General features: G+C 38.1%; 1 protein-coding gene across 4 annotated transcripts in view; it reads right to left on the bottom strand.

Annotated features, from left to right (window-relative positions):
* AKAP7 (A-kinase anchoring protein 7) overlaps nt 1-23,783 on the bottom strand; it is a 95,894-nt gene extending 72,111 nt beyond the window's left edge. For all 4 annotated transcript variants that reach the window (XM_081312879.1, XM_081312878.1, XM_081312877.1 and 1 more), the window contains exons 1-5: nt 23,745-23,783; nt 23,342-23,651; nt 16,909-17,046; nt 14,409-14,554; nt 7,846-7,982 (exon numbers count right to left, since the gene is read on the bottom strand). In XM_081312879.1, the coding sequence (XP_081169005.1) occupies nt 7,846-7,982; nt 14,409-14,554; nt 16,909-17,046; nt 23,342-23,651; nt 23,745-23,771 (758 nt within the window). In that variant the 5' untranslated portion in view covers nt 23,772-23,783. The remainder of the gene's footprint in view (nt 1-7,845; nt 7,983-14,408; nt 14,555-16,908; nt 17,047-23,341; nt 23,652-23,744) is intronic.
* Between the last annotated feature and the right edge of the window lie 358 nt (nt 23,784-24,141).

Genomic DNA, 24,141 nt, shown 5'->3' with positions numbered 1-24,141 from the left:
AAGATTTCAGCCTTATTAAGCCTATTAAGGTCTTTAAAAATATTTGTTGTTGTTATTGTTGCCATTGTATTCACATAATTATCACTAGGTGGCAGTAACTACCTTTCAAGCAAGCATCCTTCCTTTCATACACTGTACTGTAAAAATGCATTTTGACTCACAGTATGCCTTAAGCAAAGAAATGGTAAGATATGCAATTAGTTCCTTTAATAATTACCAAGACAGCCTACTAAAGCCCTAGCTGTGGCTCAGGATAGTAACACGGAACACAACACAAATAAGACATATGTTCTGACAATCATTTCCTTTAAATTAATCATTTTCTAGCTTTCCCTTTCTACTCCTTTTTGTCTACTGTGGAACTCTGAAGGGCTTTTCTACAATACTGATGTGAACTGTAGAGGCTCCTATGACATGTCCTAGAAATCACACGTGTCACACTTTTCAAGCCCCATTATTTCAACGTATAACTGTGCCTATAAATAAATTTAATAATCTCCCATGGCAACCCACTACAGAACAGGGAAGAATCAACAGCTAGGAACTGTTTTTCAAAGAAACATGCTCACTACAATTCACTGAGAAGGGTAGCAAAATAATCATGGTTTCCTAGAACACAGCTTTAAAATCACGGTTGTAAATTCGTGGATTTCATAAGAAAAAAGAATAAGAAAACAAATCTGCAAGCAGTAACCCTGGATAATGGATAAGCTCTTGGATTTGAACTACAAAGACCCAATTTTAATCCCTCCTTGACCAGGGAGTCTGGATGGGTCTCATAACCCAACTTTAAAAGGTTGCTATTATGAGAGATAGAAAAGGGGGTGGGGAGATTTGATAAATTTCCATGAAATTAGAAGTTTTGCTGAGGTTTTAGAAAAAGTTGGAATATAAATGCACTGATAGACTGTTTTGAGGTTCAGTTCACATATAGCAACTCTTTTTCCAGACGACTGTTTCTAATATTAGATTCTGCAAAGAAACTCAAGACCTTTCACTGCCTACATGTCAAGGAAAGAGGAAGGGATTGGTTAGTTTCTGTAGTAAAGGCAGCCCTTTATTTCAATCCATCACAAGTACAGGAACCAGCAACATCAGAATGGTTTTCTATTCTCTGATAAGCAGGGTCTGCACAAGAGTAACTGGTTGGATTGCATGTGTGAGCCAGTAAGAATTACATGGCGAGGAAACCAACAAAGAAAGGCTTATATATAGCACTCCCAACCACAAATGTGTTGTTGTTAGCTGCGAAGTCGTGTCCGACCCATTGTGACCCCATGGACAACGTTCCTCCAGGCCTTCCTGTCCTCTACCATCTTCTGGAGTCCATTTAGGCTCACACCTATTGCTTCAGTGACTCCATCCAGCCACCTCATTCTCTGTTGTCCCCTTCTTCTATTGCCCTCAATCTTTCCCAGCATTAGGCTCTTCTCCAGTGAGTCCTTCCTTCTCATTAGGTGGACAAAGTATTTGAGTTTCAACTTCAGGATCTGGCCTTCTAAAGAGCAGTCACGGTTGATCTCCTCTAGGACTGACCGGTTTGATCACCCTGCAGTCCAAGGGACTCACAGGAGTCTTCTCCAGCACCACAGTTCAAAGGCCTCAATTCTTTGGCGCTCAGCCTTTCTTATGGTCCAACTTTCACTGCCATACATTGTAACTGGGAAGACCATAGCCTTGACTATACACACTTTTGTTGACAGGGTGATGTCTCTGCTTTTTAGTGTGCTGTCTAGATTTGTCATGACTTTCCTCCCCAGGAGCAAGCATCTTTTAATTTCTTGGCTACAGTCCCCATCTGCAGTGATCTTGGAGCCCAGGAAAATAAAATCTGTCACTACCTCCATTTCTTCCCCATCTATTTGCCAGGAATTGAGAGGGCCGGATGCCATGATCTTGGTTTTCTTAATGTTAAGTTTCAACCCAACTTTTGCACTCTCCTTCTTCACCCTCAACAAGAGGCTCTTTAGTTCTTCTTTACTTTCTGCCGTTAGAGTGGTATCATCTGCATATCTTAGGTTGTTGATATTTCTCCCGGCAATCTTAATTCCAACTTTTGATTCATCTAACCCTGCCTTTCTCATGATGTGCTCTGCATATAAGTTAAATAGGCAGGGCGACAGTATACAGCCTTGCCGGACTCCTTTCCCAATTTTGAACCAATCAGTGGTTCCGTGTCCAGTTCTCACTGTTGCTTCTTGGCCCGCATATAGGTTTCTCAAAAGACAAATAAGATGGTCTGGTACACCCATCTCTTTAAGAACTTGCCACAGTTTGTTGTGATCTACACAATCAAAGGCTTTAGCATAGTCAATGAAGCAGAAGTAGATGTTTTTCTGGAACTCCCTAGCTTTCTCCATGATCCAGAGTATGTTGGCAATTTGATCTCTAGTTCCTCTGCCTCTTGGAAATCCTGCCTGCACTTCTGGTAGTTCTCGATCCACATACTGCTGGAGTCTAGCTTGTAGGATTTTAAGCATAACTTTACTAGCATGTGAAATGAGTGCAATGGTGCGGTAGTTTGAACATTCTTTGGCACTGCCTTTCTTTGGAATTGGAATGTAAACTGATCTTTTCCAATCCTGTGGCCACTGTTGAGTTTTCCAAATTTGCTGGCAAATTGAGTGTAGCACTTTCAATGCATCGTCTTTTAAGATTTTGAATAGCTCAGCTGGAATACTGTCACCTCCACTAGCTTTGTTGTTGCTCAGTTTTTCTAGGGCCCACTTCACTTCACATTCTAGAATGTCTGGCTCGAGGTCAGTGACCACCTCATTGTGATTATCAGGGACGTTAAGTTCATTCCTGTATAGTTCTTTTGTGTAATTTTGCCACCTCTTCTTAATCTCTTCTGCCTGTTAGGTCCCTGCCTTTTTGGTCCTTTATTATGCCCATTTTTGCATGAAACATTTCCTTCATCTCTCCAATTTTCTTGAAGAGATATCTGGTCCTCCCTATTCTATTGTTTTCTTCTATTTCTTTGCACTGTTCATTTAAGAAGGCATTCTTATCTCTTCTAACTATTTTCTGGAATTCTGCATTCAACTGGGTGTATCTTTCTTTTTTTCCCTTGCCTTTCGCTTCCCTCCTTTCCTCAGCTATTTGCAAAGCTTCCTCAGACAGCCATTTTGCTTTCTTACATTTCTTTTTCTTTGGTATGTTTTTAGTTGCTACCTCTCGTACAATGTTGCGATCCTCTGTCCATAGTTCTTCAGGCACTCTATCAGATCTAATTCCTTAAATCTATTTGTCACCTCTACTGTATATTCAACAGGGATATGATTTAATTCATACCTGAGTGGCCTAGTGCTTTTCCCTACTTTTTTCAGTTTAAGCCTAAACTTTGCAACGAGAAGCTCATGGTCTGAGCCACAGTCAGCTCCTGGTCTTGTTTTTACGGACTGTATAGAGCTTCTCCATCTTTGGCTGCAGAGCATATAGTCAATCTGATTTCTGTGTTGACCGTCTGGTCATGTCCATGTGTAGAGCCATCTCTTGGGTTGTTAGAAAAGTGTTTGCTATGACCATCGTATTCTCTTGACAAAATTCTATCAGCCTGTGCCCTGCTTCATTTTGTACTCCAAGGCCAAAGTTGCCTGTTATTCCGGTTATGTTTTGGCTTCCTACTTTAACATTCCAATCCCCCATGATGATAAGGACATCATTTTTTGGTGTTAGTTCTATAAGGTGCTGTAGGGCTTCATAGAACCGGTCAATTTCATCCTCTTCAGCACTGGTGGTTGGGGCATAAACTTGAACTACTGTGATATTGAATGGTTTGCCTTGGATTCGAACTGAGATAATTCTGTCATTTGGGGGATTGTATCCCAGTATTGCTTTTCCTACTCTTTTATAGACTATGAAGGCTACTCCATTTCTTCTGAGGGATTCTTGCCCGCAGTAGTATACCTGATGGTCATCTGAATTAAATTCACCCATTCCTGTCCATTTTAATTCGTTGATTCCTAAGATGTCAATGTTCAGTCTTGTCATCTCTTGTTTGACCACGTCTAGCTTGGCTTGATTCATGGATCTTACATTCCAGGTTCCTATGGAGAAAAAATCTTTACAGCATCGGACTTTCCTTTCACCACCAGACACATCCACAGCTGAGCATCCTTTTGGCTTTGGCCCAGTCGCTTCATTCTTTCTGGCGCTACTAGTACTAGCCCTCTGCTCTTCCCCAGTAGCATATTGGACGCCTTCCGACCTGAGGGGCTCATCTTCCAGCGTCATATCGTTTTGCCTTTTGGTACTGTCCATGGGGTTTTCATGGCAAAAATACTGGAGTGGGTTGCCATTTCCTTCTCCAGTGGATCACGTTTTGTCAGAACTCTGCTATAACCTGTCCATCTTGGGTGGCCCTGCACAGCATAGCTCATAGCTTCACTGAATTACACAAGCCCCTTCACCACAACAAGGCAGTAATCCATGAAGGGACCACAAATGTAGGAAGCTCCAAAAGTCACTCACCAGATATATAATTTCTAAATAAGTAAAAAAAATAATTATCAAGCCACATAAACACTAATAACCACCTGGTGTTGATATCTCCAAAAAGAGTTATATATTGACAGAGGAACATACTTTTCTTTATACTTTCTTAAACATTATCTATGCCTTCAGCCACCCAATTTTCTTCCTAATCACTTTCTACTCTATAAATGCAAATGGTTCTTAGCTGTCCTGCAAACTTAATTGTTTCAGAGCTCTTCTGTTGACGGTCTCTAAAGTACGCAATAGTTGATTCATTTTCTGACAGTAACCACAAAAGTAAAGCTTGAATGATTCTCACTTTTTTTGCTTTAGTTCTGCTGTATTGAAAAAAAAAATCAATCCTATTTCTCACCGAGAACTGTGATGCTTGGAGTTAACTAGATCTCACATTACAACAGAAACTTATCATGCTGATGACCCAAGACTGGGCTAGCATCTATTATCTTTTGTCCACGCTATGTGAACTTGGAATGCACTTTTAAGATTCTGAAAGATAACATGGATTCTTGAAGTATTTTATTTTTTTTCACTGTATTTCTTTCAGCAGTGACCATATATCCTTTATTATAAAGGACAGTCCTTTATTTCAGAAAGTTATCCCTTGAATTTATTTAATTATTTACCTTTTTGGTTTTGCTATCAAGCTTTCCTTTGTAAACCCAAGTTATAAACATAAACATTTTTTTAAAAAAATTCATATGAATCCTTTTCAGATTTTCCCTTTTTCTTTTTTCATCCTTCATTTTTTCCCCAAGAAAATATGACCATTGTATCTACAAACTACTTGGTAAAAGAAAAAAGTCAAATCCAGGTAAATGCACTCAAGTCAATATTTCAAATGGCATTATGTTAGGCTTAACAAACAAGCAAGCTGTCATTCTGAACTCCTATTATAATTGAAGTACCAGTGTATATAATGTACTTATTGGAGAAGCTACTGTTAAGATAACACAAGGTCGAGGCCACAAGAAACAACCATTTGCAGTAGACAGGTTCCTCTCAGATAAGGATAATGAAAGACAGAAAATGAGCTGGTTGGACATCTAAACTTTTCCTGGAATGAATCAATTACAAAAAACATATCTAGCCAGATGATACTGCAACATTCTCTCTGGATGAAATGATAGCAAGATATTTAGATAACCTTTTAGTGACTGCTGGGAAAAATATGGTAATTATATTAGTAACAGCTATACAAACATCTGAAATTGTGTCAAAGAAGACTAGGGCCATCATCCAAACTTTTATAAAATGGTGATCATTTTATAAAATTGTATGGCTATCAAAATAAAAATACGGGGCACAGAGAAGAGGTGCTATCAGATTGAGAAATGGAAGAATTTTTTATTTGATGACAGAGGAAAAAAGGCTAGAAGAATATTCGACCAAGATAAGCCAAAAGGTGTTGGGAAATGTACCACTTTTACGTGGTATATTTAGCACAGCATGTACAAAGGAATTCTACTGCCAATTTTACACAGTAAGGGCAGAGAGATATTTTAACAATAAACTCGTAAACCCAGGTTTGAAGACATACCACAGGCAGATTCACACCTCCAGAAGCAATGCTGTATTTTAGATGCTGAACTGGTTTTCAGTAATTGATGGTATGCTGAGACACAGACTGAAGGAGTAGACCTGTTTCCATATGACCCCTTTTTAATTAGTGAGGGATGAAACTCCATATTCAATATTTTTAAGTGGTCATTTGCATATTTCACTACTCCTGCTAGAGAATACAGAACTTCCAGTTGGCACTGAAAGAACATTCAGAAATAATGAGTGCACAGCATAAATTGAATTATGAGAAGACAAAGAAATTGCAGGAAAAGGGAAAGAGGGAAAAGAAAAAAAAGAAAAGGCAGTGGATGCAGCAAAACAAGTCTTTATAAGCAGTGCTTGATTTTTTTAAATAAATCATTAAATAAAAAATGATGTTTGAGAGACTGCTTATGTCAGAAATGAAACTTCTTCACTTTTTTCATTATTAACGTAAAGCTGTGTTAAAAATAAATTTTGGTGCAACATCTGCTAACTATAGGATTTAAGATCACAGCTAAAATTACTGGAAGCAAGTAAATGGAAATGTTTTGGCTTTTAGCACAGTTATGTTGAGAAGTTCAGCCACAGACTCATTATATCCTCCAATTTACCACATGATTTATTTTTACTAAATTCAAGCCATTAGCTGCTTTGTGAACAAGTCAGAGCTGAACACAAAGTTCCCAAAAACAGTTTAACTACTTTTTTCTGGTCAAAATTCATAGGCCCTCAGCCAAGTGCAACAGTGTATGAAAAGTATGTAAGTGGACTTTAGTGGTGCCATCAACATTAACTACAGTATAAAGTTAAGATCTAGCTTGAAATAGACAAAGATAATCAACCAGAGCAACCTATGCCATTTCTGTCATATAATCAGGCCTAAATTCTGACAGAAGAATCCGGATAATCTGTTTCATTTAGGCCAAAGCTAATTTGGCACCATCTTCTCAATCAAGGTTAGAAAGTGGGTGAACGGTATTAAAAAGGGTTGGCTCTCTTCAGAGAAAAGCACATTACTGAATTCTTAAAAGCAAGGAATATTGCATCCTTTCCCAGAAAGGTGCTTATAACTTGCTCACATCTCACTTAACCATCCAAAAGCACTGGGAAGGACATGGACTGAATCCACAACTGGCATAATTCAGGTTACTTGGACCATTAACCACTCCTTCTGGTTCCAAACTCAAAAGAAATCCAGATTAACATTTAAAAAGATGACGTGCTCACCAGAATAGTTTCTGTCCAACTAGCATTCAACCTGGAGTAAATATCTACTAAGACACCCACAAATTCATCTGGTGTGCCTGCCCCACTCATCCTTCCTCAAAAGAATCCAGGTTCCTCTAAATGGAATAGCTGGGCAGCAATTTATGAATGTAGTAAATGTGGAGAAAAAGTGACATTTTAGTGCTCTTACTGCCACCATGCAATCTCAAACACAAGCTCATCTCAGTATTTAAATGTGTCCACTTCTTGGTTTTCACCAGGTAAGTTTAAGTGTCACTATTTATGTGTACAGTACTAATGTACAGTGGTAAGATATCAATGGAGCCCATCCTTCACATAATGTAGTTACTAAGTATGAGTTAGTTCTAGTTACCTAGAAGTAACTAATCATTCTCCTCCTGGACTACAGAAATTCATATTAATAATATATCAATGGTTACTCAGTACATAATTGATGTCATAATTAATATTAAAATAATTAATAATTGTTTCTACTCTCATTCAATTGTTATACTTTTCCCAGTTCTATCATAAACAAAACAGATTTTAAAACATTTGATTTCAGAATGAAACACGTACTTGCTAATTGCTTCTTCATTCGACAGATGCATCACTAAAAGGGTGACATGGAAAGAGCCATAATGAATCATAGCTTTGGAGAGCCTATTATCTTTTTGTATGATTGTGTTCTGAAGAGTCTGAATGCCATCTATAATCTAAGATAAAACAGAAGCATATAGAAAACCAAATTACTGTAAAGATTACTACAATTAACAGCAAAAGAAAAGAGGGAGAAAAAAATGAGCATTTTAGTTTTAGGTAAGCAAATATGATAGTCAGTAGGGTCATAGAAGAACACAACCAACAAAAGGCAAGTTATCCATTATGTCTTAGTGCAGACATGTCAAACTCACGACGTCACGTGACGTCGCGCGACGTATCGGAACTTTTTCCCATTGCCGGCAATGGGATGGGCGCGGTTTCTCCGTGACGCTCCAGCCCGCAGGCCGACAGTTTGACACCCCTATCTTAGTGGGATTTATGCCGGAAAGCAGTCCAGTGTATGGCATTTCTTTTCAAAATTGTTCCACTGGACAAGTATATAATCATCTCCCTGATTGGAGTCTTAAATCTGCTTTGATAAATTTGAAGCTGGTGGGGAATAAATAATTAGTGGATAAAATGGCACCCTGCTGTCACATCTTGTTATGGTTTCTCCTTGCAAAAGCACGTCACTGTACACCATTTGTGCCTGATTATATGCTTTCACAAACTTTTCATTTCATTCATATTAATCTTAAGCAAAGGACATGGCGACAAATAAGATTTCCCATTAAAACATGCAAATCCAATTGTAACACTGATTAATGAATACAATCATTGAAAAAAGGACAGACTGTATTAGCTTTTTTTCTGAAGAGAATTGTGATAGCATGTCCAGTCTATTTGATTGGAAATGCCAAAACAAAGCAGTAAAAGAAGCTATTACCACAAAACATCTGTGTTACATCAACCTCATTTTAACAGTAGGTATTGCTAGCTTGAAGGTTATAGGAGTGAGAACATGTAGCCCATCCTCAAATATTAATATATAGGAATTAAACTCCATTTTATACCACATCAACATAAATAGTTTGTTTGTTCTTGAGTCATCACTGCCTGGGACATTAAATTCGTACAGAGTTTGGCAAACAATTACAGGATTATAAAGTAACTCCACTGAGTTAAATCAACTGTCGCAATGGGATGGGGGATATTAGTATCGGTTAGACATTCACAAAATATATGAATAAGGTGCTTCCCTGTTCAGTGAGCAGGATCGTACATTTTTTTTGTTGTTGGCCTGGGACAAATTTAACATAATGGGAGAGAATGAGGGCTATAATATGTAGGGGGAGGATGCCTTGATATTCATTCACTGAGGGTTTTTAAAACCTATTTAGGACTTACATAAGTCTTTATAATGTAACCCCTCAATTCTTCAGACTGAACTAAATTGTACCCACAATATTTGTTGTTGGTAGCACTGCATAATATATCCTTATACTGCATAAGGGGGTTGGACATGATGGCTACCTCAATTTCTAAGAGCCATACAAAATGGCCATAATTTTTGCATCTCTAATGTACTGCAGCCTAAATAATATTTAGAGAGAGTCAAATAATTATTCATTATATTACCCACATTTGTTAAATTGGAAGAATTTTTTAATATGAAGACCAAGCTTACTTATTCATAATTAATGTTCATAGCTTTTTTTCAAAATTACATTCCAAGAAATTTCAAGACATTTCAAGGAATTTCTGGACTAACTCAACAAATTTATCAGAACTATATCAAACATATACGTTTTCTGCATTTAGTAAAACAAAATTAAAAAACAGCAAGTAGGAAACGTTTTTTTAAAACGTTTTTTCTTGCCAATTGACAAGAAAATTATTTATTTATATATAAAATGACTATATCATCCAATTCCAGTGACTTTGGGAAGTTCAGCAAAAGAAACCCACCCCCATCACCCTAATCAATGGCCTGGGGAAAAAGCCATACTTTTAAAGCTATTTTAAGGGCTGGTAAGATGGAGGGGGGGGGGTATCCGACTCTCAGGGATGAAGGATGCTGCAGTAGAGAATGCCTGCCTCATATGTCCTGCTAGATGACATTGTTTAATTGACAGGACCAGGAGAAAGACAATTCGGCCAGATTTTTAATGACTAGCAAAAACAATGGGAGTAGGCAGACCTCAAATAACTAGGCTGTATGCCACTTAAGAGTTTTTAAAGCATCTTGCATTGCACCTTAAATATAAACATGCACTCAAATTTTAAAGCATTATTTGGATAGTTTTGCATTATCTGAATGTGAGTTTTCAATAATGATATTGACAATGAGAAACCTTGCTATAGGAAATTAATCTAATTACTTTATTAAAAGAGATTTGAAAAATGAGGCTTATGTTGCTAAATCTATTATATTATTTTACTTTGTGTTTCTATCCAATAATTACACATAAGGAAATAGGTTTTTTCAATATTACTTTGCTATGCAGAGAAACAAAGAAAAAAACTGGTAAGATTATGTTCTTTGTAGTTTTTATTTTTTATTTTTATTAATATATAAAATACAAAGAAAAATAGAAATAAGAAATCAAGAGAAGGAAAAAAGGGGACAAAAAAGTGAGAAAAGGGAAAAAAGAAAAAAAAAAGAAAGAAAAGGTGTTGACCTCCAATTCTTTTAGCACAGTACAAGATAAAAACACTCCAGCCTCAACCTTTTACTTATACACATTAGTATATAACTAGCCATTTCTATAAATCTATCTAATCGACAAAACCAAAGTCAAAATTTCATTTTTTTCATCGCAAGCACAAAATCCAGAAGTGATATTCAAGTAGAAAAAGTACTTAAATATATTCTCCACTTTAAATAAAATGGTCAATATAACCATTCCTGCTTTATCTTCCTTGCTGTGGAAATAATGTGTATTTCTATTTGCATCTAATAATCTTTGTGAACTATCACTACCGTAGTTTCCGGCGTATAAGACTACTTTTTAACCCATGAAAATCTTCTCAAAAGTCAGGGGTCGTCTTATACCCCGGGTGCTGAAAATTTAGGGACAGGGCTGGCTGGAAAACCTGGAGCGGATCTCCCATTTAGTCTGTGCGGGGAAAGCAGGACCAATTGGAGAAGAAGCTGCAGTCTGTGATTTTTTACAGGCTGGGGTCTAGGCGTCTTTTCTTCTAAAGTTGAAGAGCAGCTGTAGTATATCCCAACTTGAAAGGCAGGTGGGGAAGGCAGCAGCCATAGCAGCGGCTTAGCTCTAAGGACACATTTGACTCAGGAACTGGGCGGGCTGGCTGGAAAACCTGGAGCGGATCTCCCATTTGGTCTTTTTTTTTAAAATCCCATTTATATCCTGCCCTTCTCCGAAGACTCAGGGTGGCTTACAATTTAAAGCACAAATCAATGTGCTTAGCAATAGCCTTCATTCTGTGTATATGCCTGTTTATTAGGGCTTTCACCCACCCACCCCCAAGCAGCATTATTACAAAGTCAGCTTATTGCCCCCAACAATCTGGGTCCTCATTTTACCTACCTTGGAAGGATGGAAAGCTGAGTCAACCTTGAGCCTGGTGGGATGCGAACCTGCACTAATTGCAGGCAGCTTGTGTTACTTAAGGCTCTGCGCAGGGAAAGCTTTAGAGTGAATTAGGAAAAGTGAAAAAGTGAATTAGGAAAATAGGGAATGGTTGCTGGAATCAGGGGTTGCCACAAAGAAGAGGGAGTCAAGCTATTCTCCAAAGCACCTGAAAGCAGGACAAGAAGTAATGGATGGAAACTAATGAAGGAGAGAAGCAACCTAGAACTAAGGAGAAACTTCCTGACAGTTAGAACAATTAACCAGTGGAACAACCTGCCTCCAGAAGTGGTGAATGCTCCAACACTGGAAGTTTTTAAGAAGAGACTGGACAGCCATTTGTCTGAAATGGTATAGGGTTTCCTGCCTTAGCAGGGGGTTGGACTAGATGACCTCCAAGGTCCCCTCCAACTACTTCTTCTTCTTCTTCTTCTTATTATTATTATTATTATTATTATTATTATTATTATTATTATTATTATTAATTATTATTATTATTATTATAGTTTAATCCACTTGCACTGTTTTATGTTTACATGTTTGATGACAAACAGCCTTATGTTTATAAGTGACAGTTTTCCTACTAAGTACCTGCATGTCATAAGCATTTGAATTAAAATTACCATATTAAAATCAAATGTGATGTTTTTTAATTTTTATTTGGTGTGCGTTGGAAGAGGGGTAGTCTTATACAGCGAGTATAGCCCAAACCCTATAATTTAACAGGAAATGTAGGGGGTCGTCTTATACGCCCAGTCGTCTTATACGCCGGAAAATACGGTATTTTTATTAACAGGGTTCACTGTATTCTTTCAGATTCTTTGACCTTTCAGAGGAAAATACTCCTTTTTTTCCTTTTTTTCCACCCTTTTTGAAATGCTAAGGTTTTCTTTAAACACATTTCTAAAATCAAAACATTCTAATACATCTTTTTCTTTAATTTCTTAACGTACAGGCTTTGAACTTCAGTATTAAATTTAGATCCCTCCCTCCAAAATATCCTTATAGAATATTTTTTCTTTTATAAATATCCTTTTTAAAATTCAAAAATTTTCTTTAAACTATTACAACATTTTCTTTAATGTTTTTCTTTAAAGATTATGTTCAGCTTTATCTGTCTGAACTATTCATTTTCATATGCTACATGTAAGCTTCCGAGTAAAACTTAAGAAACACTATACAAGATGTTTACATTTTAATCTGAAAGCAGCAGGAAAATATAACATTTAGTCAGCTATGTTTTGTTTGAAGAAAGCTAAAGTCAAAGAAATCAGTTAAGATTAATCACAATTTACTGTATGAACATAACTGCCTTTAATAAAAAAAAGAGCTTCCAATTTCATATCTGGAGCAGCAACAAGACTCAGTGCAATTTCAATTTAATGTGACTCCTAATTCCCAGCATAAGATTCTCTTTCCTGCAAGCTAAAATAACAGTATGAATTACTTGTAGAGTTAAGCCTAACGACAGGTTGTCCTTAACTTACAACCACAATTGAGCCCAAAATGTCCATTGTTAAGTGAATTACACCTCATTTTATTATCTTTTTGCCACATTGTCAAGCCAATCACTGAAGGTGTTAAGTGAATCATGTGGTTCTTAAGTGAATGTGGCTTCTCCCATTGACTTTGCTTGTCAGAAGCCAACTGGGAAGGTTACAAATGGTGATCACGTGACCCCAGGACAGTGCAATGCCAGTTGCCAAACAGCCACATTTTGATCATATGAACATGGGGATGCTGCAACGGTTGTCATTGTGAAAAACGGTCCTAAGTCACTTTTTTTCAGCACTATTGTAATTTCAAGCTGTCAGTAAACAAACGGTTGTTAAGTCGAGGACTGCCTATATAACTGTGCTTACCAAGAAGTATTAGTTGAGGGCTATTGCCTCCAAATGACAACAAATGAGTGCAAATTTAAGGGAAACAAAATTCAAAGAACAACATATAATAAGATAAAGAACTGGGTCAAACAAACATATTCATTTTACTGGACAATCAATTCCTTTGAACTGAGCTTAACTCTGGCAAATTTCATTGCCATGCTTTCCTGACCACAACGTAGATGTGATCTGCCAGTATATTTTTCTGAAAGTCATTTCAAATTTACAACCGAAGTTGTGGCCCTGAATGCATCCAGGGAGCTCATGTCCAAGATCTGACCCCAATTAGCTTTTCAAGATTATCCAGGGTAAGACAAACACTGTCATTTTGGTGAACAGTTAAGAAAAGCAGCGGTCAAATTATTTCAAGGTGGGGATAAAGTGGGGGAACCTAAAAAAACACATCCATAAATCTATCACCGACTTTCCAGCTTTCTTCAAATCATGCCTTCCTGGTAAGAGTAACAAGAAATGCTTTACGATAAGGTTATGGATAGAGTATATACAAACAACATGACCTTAGTTATTAAAATATACAACCATGAGAGTTGAAAGAAAAAGTCCAGCTAAGAGAGGAAATATCCCAGATACTTTCTGACTGGAGTCTTCTTACACCAGGATCCTATTTTCTACAAGATGAAATAACTCAATAGATCCTTTTTGCTAGCTGTATTCGTAGCTGTAACTGTACTCTGCTAGTTGTATTCTACAATGATTGTGAGAATCATCCTAACTGCCTAGGTTTATACAAGACAACAAACTATAAAATAAAAAGAACAAACTAACCAGCCATATTTTAACCTAGTTATTATGCAAACCCAGATATGTTGGAGGGAAAAAATGCTAGTTGGGCAGATAATTATTTCTCAAAAATCTTCCTGTTTTCAATCTACCGTTGCTTTCCTCACTTCTTCCACCCTCTTATTAAATTTATCTTTGATGTCACTGTTGCAATCAGAATAGGTGAGCCTTTTCTAGATAGCATGATTTTAAATCAATGGAGTTCCTGTGCCAACAATATGAAACAGATTATTATGATTAGAACTAAACTGTGATTTATTAACTTTATGTCATTTTGGCTACTAAAAGAATAGATTTTAAGGGGAAAAAAGATCACCTGTGGATTTGTAATTGGAACAGAAATGAAATAATTGGGTCTGTCTTGGTTCTTCTTTTTCTTCTTTATTGTATTGTCTTCTTCATTCCCCTTTCCAGCTATTCTCTTTCTCTTCTCTTTAACAAATGGTTTAGATTTGCTCGAGGCTGGGTAGAAAGCAAAATAGTTATTATACTGTAAGCATAACATTTGATAAATACTACATCAAAATGCCATTCAGGCATTATTTTATCCTCATTTTCAAATCTGAACGCTAAAGTTTCATCCTTTCTTAGTCAGAATCCACACCTCTATATTCTTCAAGATGTTTCTCTGTCCTTGGAAGTCCCAAAGTTGCTTTTTCAAAAGGCAACTGGCCTTTTTTTGTTTTGCTTGAAGATGTTTCGCTTCTCATCCAAGAAGCTTCTTCACTTCTGAACTGAAGCTCAGAACTGAAGAAGCTTCTTGGATGAGAAGCGAAATGTCTTCAAGCAAAATAAAGAAAGTCCAGTTGCCTTTTGAAAAAGCACCTTTGGGACACCCATGACCTGGATGACTGAGAATTTCCACAGACATCCACCCTTGGAAGTAATGCTAAGAAGTGTAAAAGAAAGGAAGAACTAAAAACAAAGCCCACATTTCCCTCTTTTTTCAATGTTAAAAAAACACCAACAATACACTGCTTAGTACAAATCTGGCTCCACTGCAAATATTTTATTAAGAAATAAAACCTGGAGCTTCCACATATTTTGAACTGCAATTCCTTGCCATTGGCTGCACTGGCAGTAACCAATGATAATTAAAGCCCAGAATCCAACAAAAGAGAATATATGTAGCTCAGAGTTGAATTGTGGGGTCTTTGGTGCTCTCCAAACTTGCTGTTTGCTTGTAGATATTTCATTACCCGATAAGGTAACTGTCATGATTCCGATAGATGAGACCAATTAAAGCAGAACTCCGAAGATTGAGTTTTCCTCTAAGAACATGTTTATTGGCTGCAAAGTATCAGCACGGTCAAAAGTAAAACCAAGATTAAAGTTCCCTCCAAAAAGTTACATCATTACAAAGTTAACTTCCCTCTCCAGAAACTATGCAATCGACTACATTTCCCAATAGAATAGTTTGGCGGGCTTTCTAACATAAGGCTCAGCACCCCAATCTAACGAACAGGAATGACCTTGGTTCCCATGGGTCAGAGAATTGTTCAGACTAGCATAAAAATCCCCATTCCTCCCCTTATTCTGGTGACAACTGAAAACGAGCAAGATGGCTTCAGCCAGGTTTGTTGAAAAGTTGACACTAACTATCAGTACTAGGGAACATGGAATTTGTTACCTGTTTGTATACAAGAGCTTGCCCTGCCAGCATATGTGGGGATATGATTTTCTCTTTGCTAGTTCTTTGATTAGGCTATTGCCTTCTACTAGATTGCTCATCTGGTCTTAAACTGGGTGTTGACTGCTGCAGAGGATGTGTTTAAGTACACATCCGTGTTCAAGACATGCAATCTAGCCAAAACCAATACCCTAAATGAAGAAACTGTCAAGGAGAAAACCACACCCCCACCAACACTGGCAGGCAAGCTATGGTAGGAAGCAAACTCCATATCCCTAGCACTGATGATATGATCTAGCCAGGTAATGAAATGTCTGCAAATGAACAACCAAACTAAGAGAGCACTAAGCACTCCAAAGCCCAAAATATCTGGTACCAGTTTGCTTAATCCTATTTTTTTTTTCAGTTCAATCTCTAATACATTAATGGGAAAATCTCTTGCCTGCCCCAAACAAACGTTTGTCATAAGTAAAAATTCAAACTTTGAAGTTTCAAAAGTTTTTATGTTATAAACACAGTGATTACGAAATAGTTTTTTTTCCAGAAGGTGCACTTGTTTGTTCATTTTTTCTTTTATGAGTCACTCATACAATCTTGCTTCAAAATTCTTCTATTCCAGTATCTTCTATGGCACCTTAAATGCATGTCATTTTTTCAGAGTGCTTGTGTGAGTGTACCATTTCTGTATGTTTTGAAACGTAAAACTCAAATTATAACATCATTCGGTTCCAGGTGGCCTTTGGAGATTACTTATTAAGGCTTCCTCCTGCTCTGCTCCTAAAGTTTTAATTAGTTCTGTGTTCATACATCCTGGCCACATTTAATCTTTTAGTTAGTTGCTTCACATGTATAATCAAGCAATCCCACCTTTCTTTATTAAATGTTTTAACTGCATTTTTCATTATTGAAATTGCCCTTTTGTGGCATTTCGCTAGAAGGTTAGCACCAGCAAGCATTAGAAAGCAGGAAGCTTTTACTTCATAGACAGAATTCTTATACTGAATAATTTTGAATTCAAATATATTTCAGAAAAAGGAAATTTCTAGTCATTTCGAAAGCGAGACCTGACAAGACCTGGAATTTGAAATGGCAAAGGTTAGGGGGAAAACACTGGCTAAATGGTACTTGTTTGCTTAACAACGTGAATATCCAATCTAACAAAGTTTCATAGTTCTATTAAACTTACTGCTAAATTCAAGTTCAATATCTGCTTCACCAAATGGCATTTCCGCCATCAAATTATCAATTGAATTGTTAGAGCTGTATGATTTCTTCCTTTGCTTTTTTTGTTCTTTTTTCTTGCACTCCACAGTTTGTTTTCCATCTGGAATACATTTAAAACAATGAATTTGGTTTTAGATTTCATGGTTGATTAAACCATCACAATAAAATTCTGTTCTAGACTTATAAGCTCATTATAAGGCAGTTTTTCAAGCATAACATCAGAGGTTCTCAAAGCATTTGTTTCTCCAGCAAGATTAACTGATTTTTAAAGCATTAATACATTACAATAAGAGATATGCACACACACACATACACAGTGTGTGTGTGTGCCTGTGCGTGTGTGTGTATATACCCATTTGAAAAACAGGGATAAAGTTGATTCAAGTCGATCATACTAATCTGCAGTTTGCTCTGATTTTTAAGTTTTGAAATTGGAATATATTTCTCTGGATATGGCTAAATAAGTTATTAGCAGTGTTTCATTAATGTGAAGAAAGGTTGGTGACTCAGTTCTGCGCTGATAAAATGATTCAGCCAAGATACATGCAAAGGCTCCTCATAGCTGGAACTGTTAAATGGAAACAATGTTATCATTTGTTTAGATTTAGATTTTATTAGTTACCATTCATTTCTTGTTTACTTATTAACTTATATAAAAGGGTGGACCCATACTTTTAAATAAACATCAAACTTTTTTTTCTATTCCTGCAACTCTACTATTGTATTATAATTATGTATGTGAGAATTGTTTTCCATTTTGATTTAGGTTGCAGATCCAAGCAGATTTAGAGAGACTTGTTTGGAAGTCTCGGAAATCTTGCTGGGTTCCCCAAAGTTTGCTTCAAAAAAAATGAACACAGGATTCCATCCTGAAAAGCAATAACATCAGAATTAACATATTTAGGTTTTGCTCTGTATCTCTACATTAAATTTATTAGCCATATTTTTAACTGTATCATATATCCTTTGTGTATTTTTCAGAATACCATACCACTATGATTATAGCATGAACTATAATGTTCTGTTATGCTTGTGCCTTTAAAAAAAAGAGAGGTTAAAATTATTTGGTGTGTTTGGTTTTTTCTTTTCTTTTCTTGAGGCTGTACACTAGTGTGGTAATGGCAAACAGGTGATACGACACCAGGCCTTAAGACCTTCTAGAGCAGACATGTCAAACCTGCGACGTCACGTGACATATCGGGACTGTTTTGCCATTGCCGGCAATGGGGTGGGCGTGGCTTCCCTGTGACGCATCCGGCCCGTGGGCCAGCAGTTTGACACCCCTGCTCTAGAGGTCACTCAAGAAGACCCCTGCTCTCACACGGCCTCTGGGGCCTCATGCAAGATGTTAGAGTGAAGTAAAAAAATCTCCCGTGACTGCAGAAAAGCACATTTCATTGCCAAGGCTGGATATTCCACCTTCACCCCAGGGGCAATTCGGCAGCAGAAGAGCACATTCTATTCTTAAGACATAAAAAGAAACCAGTGGCTTGATAGATGGAGTGTGAAAAAAACCAAACATTTCATCCAGATTATTAGTGTCCTGTATAGTGTTTCCTGGATACCACATCCCTAGCGCTAGGGGAGATAAGCCACCTGATTACGAGCTAATTGGCTTCAGTGTTCAAAAAACAAGGAAAGGATAACAAGGATAACTGATCCTGGAGGCTGTACAAAAACTGCAATAGCTGTTAGATGGTGACCCATTTGGGGGGGGGGGGAGAAGACTTCTCTTGTATGAATGCTAAGATGGACATCCTAGATGAGCAACCCTGTCTTCCACCAGTTAATGGTTTTAAAACCACTATGTGCTTTTTATCTGGGGAGGGAAGGGGAGAAGAAAAATTGCCTGGGCCAAAATAAGAGGCATGAATTTAATTTGTTCTGTTTTAGAATGACAGCTAAAAGCTTACAAATGCATGCACCATGTGGCAATTTATTGGGAAACTGATCAGAAGTTCCTTTTAGGTGCTGATCAAATCTTGTTTTTGCCATCTTAAATTTCCAAAATTATTACAAGTAAAAGGGCTATTATGGCAACTATCTTTTATTAGTCTGAGTTTTGGTCCTCTATGAAAACATTATTTAATGAAACAAACAAAAGGTTTGATGAATTTCCCTGATGGCTTAATTGCCCCATTCGCAACACAAAGAAATGTGTGGTTTGGCCATTATATAAACGTAAGTACTATGAACAATCAATACACGACGAAGCAGGAACTGCTGAACAAAATGATTTGCCGTATTATCAAGTGAAGCAGATATTCTTTCTCTCATGGGAAATTATCAAAAAAGGATGAGACAAACAAGTGAGTCATAGTCATGAGTGGATAGTCTGCTGGTTAACAACAATAGATAGTAAGTTACTTCAACAGGTAACTGTTGGTTATTGTCATTTATTGTCCTATAATAATAATAAATAATAATGTTGTTGTTGTTGTTAGTTGCGAAGTCGTGTCCGACCCATCGCGACCCTATGGACAATGTTCCTCCAGGCCTTCCTGTCCTCTACCATCTTCTGGAGTCCAGTTAAGCTCACGCCTACTGCTTCAGTGACTCCATCCAGCCACCTCATTCTCTGTCGTCCCCTTCTTCTATTGCCCTCAATCTTTCCCAGCATTAGGCTCTTCTCCAGTGAGTCCTTCCTCCTCATTAGGTGGCCAAAGTATTTGAGTTTTAGCTTCAGGATCTGGCCTTCTAAAGAGCAGTCAGGGTTGATCTCCTCTAGGACTGACCGGTTTGATCGCCTTGCAGTCCAAGGGACTCGCAGGAGTCTTCTCCAGCACCACAGTTCAAAGGCCTCAATTCTTTGGCGCTCAGCCTTTCTTATGGTCCAACTTTCACTGCCATACATTGCAACTGGGAAGACCATAGCCTTGACTATACGCACTTTTGTTGACAGGGTGATGTCTCTGCTTTTTAGTGTGCTGTCTAGATTTGCCATGGCTTTCCTCCCTAGGAGCAAGCGTCTTTTAATTTCTTGACTACAGTCCCCATCTGCAGTGATCTTGGAGCCCAGGAAAATAAAATCTGTCACTACCTCCATTTCTTCCCCATCTATTTGCCAGGAATTAAGAGGGCCGGATGCCATGATCTTAGTTTTCTTAATGTTTAGTTTCAACCCAACTTTTGCACTCTCCTTCTTCACTCGCAACAAGAGACTCTTCAGTTCCTCTTCACTTTCTGCCATTAAATAAATAATAATAATAAACCTTTATTGTCAAAGTACATGTGTACATTGAGATTAGCTGAGCCTCCCCCCGTGCTCTCTCCCCCCAACACACAGTGACAACAAAACCTCCATCCCACCACACTATGTGAACCAACTACACCACACACCGGCCTCCCAAGTCAATTCTGCATAAGATTATGTCCCATTTAAAAGCCTAACAGCCCACGGATAAAAGCTATTTTTCAGCCTGTTGGTACGGCTGGCTATATTCCTATATCTCCTACCGGATGGTAGGAGACTAAAGAGATACCGTCCAGGGTATGAGTCATCCCTGAGAATCTTCCTCACTCTTCCAAGGCAATGAGCCCTGGCGATGTCATCCAGTGGTGTCAGGGAACAGCCCACAATGTATTGTGCTGTGCTCACTACCCTTAACTTTCATTAAAGAACCAATTCACAAAAAAGACCAATTATAGTTTGCAACCCAATCTGTACCTCTAATATTGAAAGCTTTTGCTCTCATTTTCTGATACTGTCAGAGACTGAAAAGCTTTGAGTCCTGCTGTAAGTACCAGGTTGAATTTAATGGCCTCAATGATTCCTTTCAACTTTATGACTGTATTATTATAAAATAATGATAATCTCTAATTGAGTACTGTAAGCCTAGGATTAGGTACTTTCTCAGAATATACTGTTCTTTCCTTGTTTTCAAACTGAAGATGAATTTTTAATTATGGAGAAGCAGAGGTGTGGTTGCTACTTGAATGGAAGGCATCTAGGGAATACAAGAGATGTAGACTAGATTGAGAAATCAAAACAACACATTAGAAAATGGCTATGGCAAACCACATTTGGGACTGCTACCAATAAAATTATATAAATTTATTCATTATATCATCAGGAATCGAGCCTGACCTGGAGTATCTACTTCAGAGAGATTCATAGGCTGCTCTGTTCCTTATTACTGAGAAACAGCAATTTGAACCAGATTCTGTTGTAAATATTCAATTTCTAAAATATGAACACACTTTCAGGAATAGACAACATGTGGTTTTATAACTAGGTTTTTCTTTACATACAGAAGCATGTGTTCCTTAATTATTATAAATTTTGCAATTCTGGAATGCCTGAGATAAGCTTTGCTGAAGCTATACAAACTGGATCTATGAATACATTCAACTACTATTCACAAATATTAGGAGGAACATGAAATATACCTGCATTCAACCCTTGCATCTCCCAAGATAGGTATTTCCTCATTAATTGTGCTATCATATCTGCCCTTGAGAGTACCAGTTGTTAACTAGGAACTAGGGTTTATTTCAGCATATCTTGCATCGTAAAGGGTTTTGTGTTTTGTTTTGTTTTTTGAATCACAGTGAAAGAAAAGTACTCCATTTTGGTTGTCTGTAACTAACAAGAGGCAACATTTTAATACTAGTAGTCTTTGACTTACGACCACAATTTCTGTTGTTAATCAAAGTGGTTGCTAACTGAGTCATGTCTGATTTTAGCTTTTTTGCCATAGTTGTTAAGCGATTATTAAGTGTATCATATGGCTGTTAAGTGAATCTGGCTTTCCCCATTGACTTTGGTTGTCAGAAGCCATCTGGAAAGATTACAAATGGAGATCACATGACCCCGGGATGCTACAACCATCGTAAACACTTGCCAGTTGCTAAGCACCTTAATTTTGATGTGGCTATGAGGATGGTATGAGAGTTGTAAGTACTTTATTTTCAATACTGTTGTAACTTCAAACCAGTGCTAAACCGGTTGTAATTTGAGGACTATCTGTACCTGAATAACTCTTGTCTTAGGTGGTAAATATGAATGCACCTCACTGATACTTTCCCCCAAACTGTATTAAAAAGTCTATTACAAAGTCTGAATTGCTGGCAGCTGTTGAAGTAGACCAGATATTAATATCACTTTGCTTTCTAGGTGGATTTAAAAGATAGAAACTTTTACTTTCCCTCAGTAATTCTGTTTCTATGAGAAAATGTAAGGGGAGGGACAGAAAAAACACCTGTAGTTTAATGCAAACTAAAACAGTTTGAATTAATGGAATAAGATGGATAGAAAATGCAACTTCATATTGTACCATAAAGTCTATCACATACCACCAAGTTTTAATCAAATGTCTCTAACAGGATAAACATATGGTGAAAGAAAATAAGTTAATGGATTATGCCCACTAAAAAAAAGAATAAAATAACCACCTGAAGTAATACATGTAAAACCAAAAGGTGACTTAACAGAACAAAATGCAATGACTTCTAAGGCAGCTGTTTACTTTCTGGGCCAATCTGGAGCACAGAAAAATTGTGCAAATTGAGGTTTTATTACCCTTACCAACTGTTTGCTTAAAAAGCATGATGTAATAAATATTGGCATGTTTTATTGTACTTAAAAGCTCACTTGCTACACTTTAATAAGCCCGTCATAATTGCCAGTCCTAGCGGTAACCTCCAGCTGCCAGTTACATGACAAACCAGCAGCAGGATTAGACTTCATCACTAATTAGAAAGGAGGCCATCAAAAAATATCAGAATGGCAAGCTAGACTGAAAATTTTTACAAAGGTGACAATGGCAAGCCACTTTGTATTCTTGCCAAGAAAGCAACAGGGATATATATACGTGTCTGTATAATATCCAGAAGTTGACTGAACTGGACTCAGCCCAATTGGTTTGTTTCCTTTTAAAAGGATTATCAGCCCTTTTGTTTTCCTTTTGTGGAATAATTATTCATAACACGTGAATATGCGGAACACTCATGATTATTCATTCACGCACCGGGTAGTCTCTCTAGGGCAGGCATCTTCAAACTTGGCCCTTTTATGACTTGTGGACTTCAACTCCCAGAATTCCTCAGCCAGGCAAGCTGGCTGAGGAATTCTGGGAGTTGAAGTCCACAAGTCATAAAAGGGCCAAGTTTGAAGACCCCTGCTCTAGGGATTCTGATACCCTTACGATGACCGAGCTCCCTTTTTGGGCTTGAGAACTTGCGGGCCAGCGTAACTAAGCGCCGGAACAAGCATTGCACAAGCTTTAGAGGAAGGGAGGTTACATATCTGCTACTGCCAAACTGAAAGGCAAATGGAAGTGCACCCCCCCCCTCCCACGTTAAGGAAGGAAAAGTTGAAGAGAAGGGTGGGTCTGCTGGACGCTCCTCTCTTTTGGCTTTGGGGCCGCTCCTAGCATTCATTATCTCCTCCTCACCGATCTGTTGTGACAACTGCTTGCTTGCAGGGGGAGGCTGAACTTTTTCTCCTATTCCTCGTCCAGCTTCCTCCTCCTCCTCCTCCTCCGCTTCCAGCCTTTGGGAATCCGCCCGGAGAGGGGAGGACCCCTGTACAGCCATAACGGCGCCGGAGCACAAAGATCCCCGTCCCACCTCTGGGGGCGCCCAGGGGATCCGGGGACTAGAGGACCCAGCTGCCCCTGCGGCGAAGCGAACGGAGCGGAGAGTCCGGGAAAAAAGTCCCAGCAGTTTCGGTATCATGGTCCGGCTCTCGCTTTCTCCAGGCACCTACGGAAAAACGGAGGAGTCAAAGGAAAAGCTCCACCGGTCATTGCCGTTCAATCGGCGGAACAGACACGATGCTTCTCCCCGCACGTTTACCTTACGGAAAACTACGACTCCCATCATGCAACGCAACAGCCGAGTGGGATCGAACTCAGGGGAAAGGCTGGGCCGTGTATTGTGACGCCGCTTCGAATGTTTATTGAGAGTGGACGGTGCTAGGCCTTTCTGATCGGTGTTCGTCGTGTGTTACCCGTGTGAAAATAATATCCAGTTCTTATTATTTCTCCCTCTCGGAATTCTCTGTTGTATTCTCTGAACCAAAGTTTTTGGTGTGCATCTGCACAATATGACTGTATGTGCATAATATTCTTGACCCACATAACCCATAATCCCGCCATAGCTGCTCTTTATTGGAGGTGGCAACACAAAACTGTTAACCAGATCAAGGAGCCCGTTTTGAAAAATACAGTGTTTCTCAATGCTTTGTCCTTTC

Source organism: Vipera berus (assembly GCF_964194415.1).
Source record: "Vipera berus genome assembly, chromosome: 1".
In the NCBI taxonomy this organism is placed as follows: Eukaryota; Metazoa; Chordata; class Lepidosauria; order Squamata; family Viperidae; genus Vipera; species Vipera berus.
This window is presented reverse-complemented; position numbering and strand designations above follow the sequence as displayed.